Here is an 8,322-nt window from a genome sequence, read left to right as displayed (position 1 = left end):
CGGGGAGCGGGGTCCGGCTGTGCCTCGTCTCTGGGATGGGGCGAGAAAGGGGAATGCGGGGGTTTAGGCTCCTGGGAGCTTGGTTATAACCTTAGCTTCTGAATATGTTGTGTTTTACCAACTTTTAACCTTCCAAAATCTCCTTTTCTTCCTATGGGATTTGGTTTTTCCTCTTGAAGAAGATTTTGTTGCTTACTCAGGGCGTTGGGCGCAGGTGCGGTGGTTGAGGATATCCTGCCTGTGACACAGCCGGGTAGTCAGGAAACAAGTATTCATTAAGTAAAGGAGTTAATTTGGCAATAGTTTTAAATACAGTTCTGAACCAGATAAAAGTTACTTTGGTAAGTCCTCTAAATGCAATAGAGATTTTATTTACAGCGTAGAAAAACTAGGGGGGGAACCCATTTTCTTGCTTCTCACTAACCTAACTGTGACTAATTACTCTTTGCTTAAAAAAATTAAAAGGAACAGATTAAATTTCTGTCTGCGAGGCACAAATTAATCCATTTACAGAATTAGTGCTCCATTAGCACACAGGAGCCCAAATCTGTCTCAGAGGGGATGGTAGTATTTGTGTTTTGGATTCATTCCAGTAGATTTTAGACAGCCTGGTGCTGACTTAACGTTGCCGCTTCCTTTGCAGCAGTGAGCACCGTGCTGAAGCCGAGCTGCCTGAATTTTTGGGGTGTAGGAAGGGAAGACCTTGATGTGTCTCTAATGTTAAGGTTGCATTAGAATGGAGTTGGTATGAGCAGTTCCTTGTGCTCTGTCACAAGTCTGTACTTACAGTTTGACTAGAAATACTCTTGCAGATTAGTTTAAAAAAAGCCTGTTTAACTGTTTTTTCCTTTTTTTTTCCTCCCTCTTTTTCATGAGAGAGCTGTCAGTCTTGACTCTTGCCTCTCTACCAGCCTGCAGGCAGTCTGTCCTTCCAATGATATCTTTGGGTACGTGCAGACAGACCAGGTTCTGCTGGCTGGACATGAGTCAACTCCAATTTGGAAGCAATCTATTCATAGTGATGCTGTGCCTGAGCTCATAAGCCTGGAGCTAATAAGCCTTGCCGAATGGCTCATCGTATTTGTTTGGGCAGCACATTGCTCTGAAATGGCCACAGGGCTCCTGGATCAGAGCTGGTTCACATCTGGCCAGCTCAGGGTCTGGCTGCATGTGACTGTGGAGATGTGCTCGCAGAGTTCCTTTTGTATTTTTTTTTTTTCTACTGTCCCTGTTGGAAATAGATGCAGTTTAAATCGCATGAAAGCAAACAGCCTTCTTGCAAATCCACAGCAGAGAGGGAGCCAGTGGTCCTCATACAGAGGGCAGGGAGGAAAGGAAAGGAGAAGGAGTTGTTTGTGCAGGAAAACTGTGGACGGGGACGGAGGGGAGCAGGCAGGTTGGCTGCATGTCTAGTTTAAGTAACTTTAGAACAAGTGTGAGGTTCCAGCATTTATAGACGGGTGCTGTCTTGCTGGAAAAGCCTGATGGGAACACTGCCTATCTTTGTGCTGTCTGAACACTTTTATCTCCGTGGAATACCATTTGCATTAAAAACTTCCACGTGACTGTATTCTGCAGTGATTTTCCTGGGGAACGGTACTCCAAATAACCCGGCATTGCCCGGTTTTGCTCCTTCATTGGTACTGCAAAGGGTCCAGGTTTAAATGAGCGAGGAGCAGGTGTAGAAGAGACCTGCTACGAAGCAAAGAGGAGTGCTGAGAGGCAGGCGATGATCCTGATTTGGAATCCGCCTGACTTTGGTGGCAAACAATGGAGAGAGGTTTTAACTGTGCAGCTTATTTTGTGTGTGGGGATTGATGGAGAGTGATCGGTTCAGGAGCACCTGGAGGGCACAGAAACCAGGAAAAAAGTGCTAGAGAGCAAAACTTCCCAATAATGGTCAGAATGGGCTGATTTTGCGCGCTCTCTCTCTCTTATTATAGTATAAAAGTTTGGAATATCTAGAGAGAGATGAGGCAGAGGACAAATCTTGATGCAATAACTGCAGGAAGAAGATAATTACATAGTTAAAACAAACCCTCTAGGAAAATACACATGTAGCCTTTAGCTGCTAGGTAAGTGGTGGGTTCTGTGGTTTTAGTTTTTTTTTAAGTATTCAGCTAAACCAGCAACTCTTTCAGCACATTTCTTATTAAAAAGACACTTTAATGTTACTAATGAAAGCCAGAAACAAACAGTAATGTCTTCTGCATATCAAAATAGTAATTTATTTTCTATCATCTATGTTTGATATCTTGTAAGTTGAATTAATAATGGGCATGTCTTCAGAGTGCTTACTTCTTTGGTCTTTTTGATGATGAAACCTTAGAGAAACTTTTCTACTAGAGCTTGTGTCTTGCCTTGCTGTGCTATAGATAAGCAGTTACAGTTGTCCTAGATTTGCTTTTTAGCTCCACTCAGCCTTCAAATATGCTTTACCTGATATGACTTGGAGAGAACAAAGAGTAGCTCAGGTACCTTCATGCCGGCGTGATCTGTCTGATGTTATGCTGTTATGGGATGGAGAGGCAGAATTCTGCCTTTTTTATGGAACTGTGATGGCTCCGAGGATACAATGTCCATTCTTTGTACTATAGTAACTTTTGGTACTATCTAGCCATGCATTAAAAAAAGCCTAACAAATAATTTTCTTTTTTTTCTTTTCAGAATGAAATAAATGAGGTTCCTTTCTTTGATATCCAGCTGCCTTATGAACTGGCACTGAAGATATTTCAGTACCTGGGCAAGGCTGAATTGGGAAGGTGTGCTCAGGTACGCGCTGCTGATATTTTGCTTCTCTGATACCTTGTGAAATTGGCTGATGTATTCAAGAAACAGGCACCTGGATGCAGGGAAGATGTGTGGTAGCCCTGGTAGCTCAGCTGATTGTGCTTTTACTTATTGGAAATACTTCCAAAGCAGAATATTGAAAAAATAATAGTCAATGAGCTGCGTTTATAGCTTGCAGTTGAGTAAAATAAAACATTTGTGGCTTGAATGTAAGTGAAGCCTTAAAATTTGGAATACATACTTGCGAAGATCTTTTAATTCAAGTGATGGAATTTAGAAACAAAGGAGTGTTTATTGCTGTGATGTTTAGAACTCAGCGCTTTGGGTTGCTAAGGGCATGGCAACAAATTTGTTTTCCCCCCTTTTCAGCGTGTGAGTTGAACCATAGAAACTGGAGTAGTAACTTTTTGTCTGTACTGATTTCATGTGAGGCTAAACTCTTCAATGACATTAATTCCCCCACCCCACCCCCTGCCCAGGGGTTTTATTTTTCTTTGGTGATGCTTTAAGAAAGTGCTTTCACCAGTCTGTACTCAGACATGGTCTGTACTTTACATGTGGTTGTAAACTGCCTGTCTCTTTGAGTAAACATGAACACACACACCCCCCTGATGGTACTAAGGACTGTTCAGCCCACGCTTTTGAGCCTCTGTCTCCTTTCTTCAGACGCTGGATGATGAACCTCCTCTCTGAATGAGTTGCCAAAGCAAAGTTAATTGGCAAGTGCCAACTACCCTGTGAAATAAAGTAGAATATTATGGCTGTTCCTGGCCAGCTTCTCCCATGGCCGCTGTTTAGTGTTTCAGGCTGGTGTTCCTTGGACTCTTATGTGCAAAGCATGTCTTGCAACTTCACAAAAATCCAGCCAAAACCGTTCTTTGTGTTAATACTCAACCCGTGCCTCTGGCTGTTTGTTGGAGAAAGAAATGCTAACATGTAAAAACTGAAAAGCAACAGACAGGGTATAGCTTTGTTGTGGGTGGTAAACTAGACACAAGTATTATCCATAGCATGTGTGTTGGAGTGAAATTGGGTTTTTAACATTTGGTATGAGCAAATCAGAGTGTTAAGTAGCTACAGGTGGTTATTGGTTACATTGTTGACTTGCTAATGCCTTTTAGGAACAAGGACCGTTAGAAGAGAAATAATTTCTGTTGCAGAGGAAAAAAAAATCTCCAGGATTATGGTTTGGTGTCCAGGAGACTGAAGGTTTCAGATATACTCGAGTTTCTGTCGTTTGAGGTAGAGATAGATATATGATCAGTGAAGGCTGCATCCCATGAAATGGAACAGCATTACATTTTTGCAGTGGATTACTTTAAGGTTATTCTTTTCCTGTCTTTTTTTTTTTTTTTGTCCTTAGGCATGATCAATTTACCTCATGGCATAGTAAAAAGATTGGCTGATGACGGGCGGCTCCTTTTCCCTTTTCTCTACGCTTGGGCTGCACTTGATTTCTCTCTCACTCACTTTGGTTTTTAACTTGAACCTGTTCTCATAAGGTGTGTTTAACTCTGAAAAAACTTTCCACATTTTTCATTCACCTTCTCAAATTGATTCAATTGGTCCTGCGTGGCAGCTGACAGGTAGCTGAGCAAATGCCCAGTCTTTTACAAGGCTTTCCGAATGAGATGGATATCCAAGGCTTTTAGTGCAGAGCTGGCTTCTTTTTAAGCGTTCAAATAAAAAGCAAAGCAATAAAAATAAATGCCATTTTCATTTTTCTCTTGGTGGTTTTGTTTTCGAAGGGGGGGGAAGCCCTCGTCTGTTAAATGGAAAGCCCTGCTGCTTTACGGTATTATCGTAAAAAGGTTTTTTTATTAAGGCGCCTTGGGATTTTAGTGAAATTGGGCCAGTTAGTGGAATTGGCATCATGAAGTACGTGAGTACCTTCGGAGAAAACCCGTTTGCTTAGTTCTTTATGCCAAATTGGTAAGCAACTAACAGTAAAGTAGCCTGACTGTGGAGCCTCTTTGAGATTTAATCACACCACAGGCTGCTCTGGGGAACTTTAATTTCACCCTGATATTTCCCCCTCCCCCTCTTCCCCACAGCTTTTCTTTGATTTTGGGGATTAGTACTATAAAACACAAACTGTCCGTGTGGCAGTTGAAATGCAAAAGCCATGTGCAGTGTATAAATTATTGGTGTCATCAGAGCTCGGGTGGGTTCGTGGTGTTTGTGCGGTATTCAGTAGCGTCCAGCAGACCGGTCCCTGTTGATATCCCATGGTTATAATTCAAGGAGAAAGGTATCCAGGACTTCATGTGTCAGCAGAACAGTCCAGAGTAACAGCAAACTTTTCCCTCTGCTTAGTGCCAGCCCTGTGAGCAACTTCTGACTCTGTTCTGACCACTGAAAGCAATACCTGTTGTGTGAGCGAGTCCCCTGTGCCTGCAGCGATGAGTGGGTCTGAGAACAAGCAGCGCTTCCTCCTGCTCCTGCTGTAGAGGGAAAAGAGAAAAACAGTCACTTGGGGCACCGCAAGTATGATAAATTGAAACGCATTGGAAACTCGTGTGTTATTTGGGCTGATAGTGCAGATATCAGCAGTTAACTTTGCTTGTGGCCCAAGGACCTGGCATTTAAGCTGTGAGTTGCGCGGCAAGGCGATGAGTCTCGTCTGTGAACATCTGTGTGCGCTCACGGTTGTGCTGCTGCTTTCCAGTAAATAGCAGAGATTGCAGAAATTGCGTTTTCGGGTGTGAAATACTTCTCGACAGTACGTACTGCATTTTGGCAGGGCTGAGGCAGTTTTATTTCTGAGCAGATCAGTGGGAAGTTGCCTCGAACTGTTAGCATTTCCATCTGAGAGGTGGTGTAGAAATGTTTACCAACACGACAGTTGCGTATGTATCTAGGACAAGGGAGGCTGTTTCTAGGAGTTGAAGGAGGAATTGTCTTGCATAAATCAAGAATTTCAGCTGCTTGCCTCTAGAGCTTCTGGAATTGTCAAACTGTTGGGCTTCTAGTGTTTATACATTTAAAAAAAGAAAATTCCATGTATTTTCTGAGCGTACGCTTGCTTTAAGGTTGTAAAGTAATCATCCATTCTCCTCATGGTTCAGAGAGAGAGCAGCGAAAGGGGTGGATAAGGATGTCCTGGGCTCAGGATGAGACTTAAAATAACATTATGGCTGTGAGTTGAAAAGATGAGCAGCTTCCACCTGGTAAATGTGCATCTGAATGGCTTTGCAGTAAATACTAGTTGGCGCTACGTATTGTACAGAATGGAAGGTCCAGATAATTGTTATTGAGGCCCCTGGCTTCAGCGAATGAACCTTGAATGTGGCTTTGTGTGACTGGGGAAGAAAATAAACCTAATGAAACAAAGGCAGTTATCAGATGGAGACGGATGAATAAATCTTCATTAGGATTTCAGCCAGTTGATTTAGAAAGGATTAGAAGAAATTTAGGATTTGATGGAAGAGGTGGGGTTTTTGGGTTGTGTTGGTGTTTTGTTTTTTTTTTTCTGGGGAAAAAAAAAAAACGAATCCCCCAAAGGCAAACCAAATAGCAAAACCTGTGTCAGCAAAAGCCTTTGAAGTCCTTCAAAACATTATTACTTGCTGAACTATAAGCTGTAAAACTATTCCTGCGTGGAGCTCAGGGGAGAGCAGAGTTTTTTTGCCGAGAACGTTTGAGAACTGTGGTAAAAAGATAATAGGAACACTAAAGGGCAAATTAAACTGGGGACTCTATAAACAACTCTAAGAAGTTGTCATTGATCATTGTTGGAGTTTCTGAGTAGTGTAGATTTGGAAATAATTGTGTTCATAGTTTAATAAGAGCTTTGTGTGTCTCAGCTCCACGCCAGCAAGCAGAACATACGGGTGCGTGTAAGTAAAGCCGTAACGCTGCGGCTTGCGGGGCCTCACCTGAAACTCTGAAGTCAAGCAGATCTAATAAAGCTGACTCCAAGCCAACGGCTGGTTTTAATGCGGCAGCTCACAGTGGTGCTGTAAAGTGCAATGCTTGAGACTCTTTTATTAGAGATTTCTTGCAGCTGAGGCTCGCTCAGTGGGGCTTTTACAAGGGATTGTCGTGCCAGTTTGGGTGCATTAAGAAAAGGCTGCGTTAGGGACCCTTTGGAAATTCATGCTTGTAAAGCAGCAGGATTCAATGTAATTTGATTTAAAAAAATCATAATAGGATAGGATCTTTATTCCCCTTGAATGTTTGTTCCTGAAAGTTGAAAAGGCAATCTACATTTTATGTAGTCCCTGGCCTTTTGTTTTTTTAACTGTCTTTATAAAATCCTTTTAAGACCTTGAAACTAGGAAGGTCTGTACAACATTGTCTATTTTGGCAAACTCCAAAGGTTTTGCTTTTTTTTTTAAATTTTATTTTCTTTTTAGCGTAGTTTGGCTTTGTTTACTTCTGCCTGTGCGTTAGCCTGTCCCCTCAATAGCAGCAGAAAAGTGCTGCTGTCATGGGAGGGGGGCAGAGGTGCTGTTCCTGTCGACCGGGCTTGGCCAGGGTGCTGGGCTCCTACAGAACAGCTGCTTTTTTTGTGTGTCAGCAAAAAAACTGCAGGGTTGGGGTTTTGGTTTGGTTGGTTGTTTTGTTGTAGGTTTTTTTTTTCTTTGAGTGATAATGTTTGGATTTATATTACTTGAAAATCAAAATGAGAGAACAAATTTCCCACTAAACTATAGTGGTTTGAAATTTGGATTGCTTTTTCTTTTTTCCTTTTTTTTTTTTTCTTTTGAACTACCTGAGTGTGTCCCTGTAGGGACAGGAGCATTAAGCACGGCTTTTTTATTGCAGGATGATGTGTAATGCTAGAGAAGCCTTGGTGCTGTTTGTCATTTGTAAGGCATTCCGATGGCCCTGTCCAGGTTGGTTTCTTTGGTGATGGAAGGGGATTGTATGTCTGATGGTTGGAATCGAGGTTGTTTGGTGAATAACTAGAATATTCTAGATATTCCTGCTTGAGAGCTGTGCTTGTATACAGACATCAAATCTTAAAAACATGCAGATTACTCAGTCCACCCCCCTTTTGTCTCATGTCAAACTTTTTTTTTTTCTGTTGGAAGAAACAAGTCATGAGGTACGTCTTATGATGCAATTCTTGATTCCTACCGGGATGTTGGTTTTTGAGAGCAGTAGTGACACATGTGTGTCTTTACAGCAAGACCAACAAGCAAAACAACGTGAACAAGCTGGCTGGAAGCTTCATTGCGTTTCCCAGGGGAGATCAGTGCTGTTCAGTGCAGAGCCTTCTGTGCTGCTGTTTGGGGACTAGGTGGCCTCAAGGAGGTTTGGGACCACGTGTGTGAGATGTTTTTGCACTTAGAGTGACCCAAGGCAGACACAGGGTTGTTGATGGGTGCTTTCTGGACCTTCGCTGCTGTCTCCCTGCGATGTTGGGGTCCTCAGCACAGGACAGACACGGAGCTGCTGGAGCGGGGCCAGAGGAGCCACGGAGATGGTCCGAGGCTGGAGCAGCTCCCGTGCGAGGCCAGGCTGAGAGAGTTGGGGGTGTGCAGCCTGGAGAAGAGAAGGCTCCGGGGAGACCTTCCAGCACCT

At 42.9% G+C, this 8,322-nt stretch overlaps 1 protein-coding gene across 1 annotated transcript in view; it reads left to right on the top strand.

Annotated features, from left to right (window-relative positions):
- Positions 1–2,667: 2,667 nt before the first annotated feature.
- The window catches only part of FBXW8 (F-box and WD repeat domain containing 8), a gene marked incomplete at both ends in the record, with an annotated part of 31,318 nt that continues 25,663 nt past the window's right edge, over positions 2,668–8,322 (top strand). The window contains one exon of the mRNA XM_010082147.1: positions 2,668–2,772. Within this exon, the coding sequence (XP_010080449.1) occupies positions 2,668–2,772 (105 nt within the window). The remainder of the gene's footprint in view (positions 2,773–8,322) is intronic.

The sequence above is a fragment of the Pterocles gutturalis genome, unplaced genomic scaffold, assembly GCF_000699245.1.
Source record: "Pterocles gutturalis isolate BGI_N339 unplaced genomic scaffold, ASM69924v1 scaffold16124, whole genome shotgun sequence".
NCBI lineage: Eukaryota > Metazoa > Chordata > Aves > Pterocliformes > Pteroclidae > Pterocles > Pterocles gutturalis.
The sequence above is the reverse complement of the archived record's forward strand: the minus strand, read 5'-3'. Positions and strand labels throughout refer to the sequence as shown.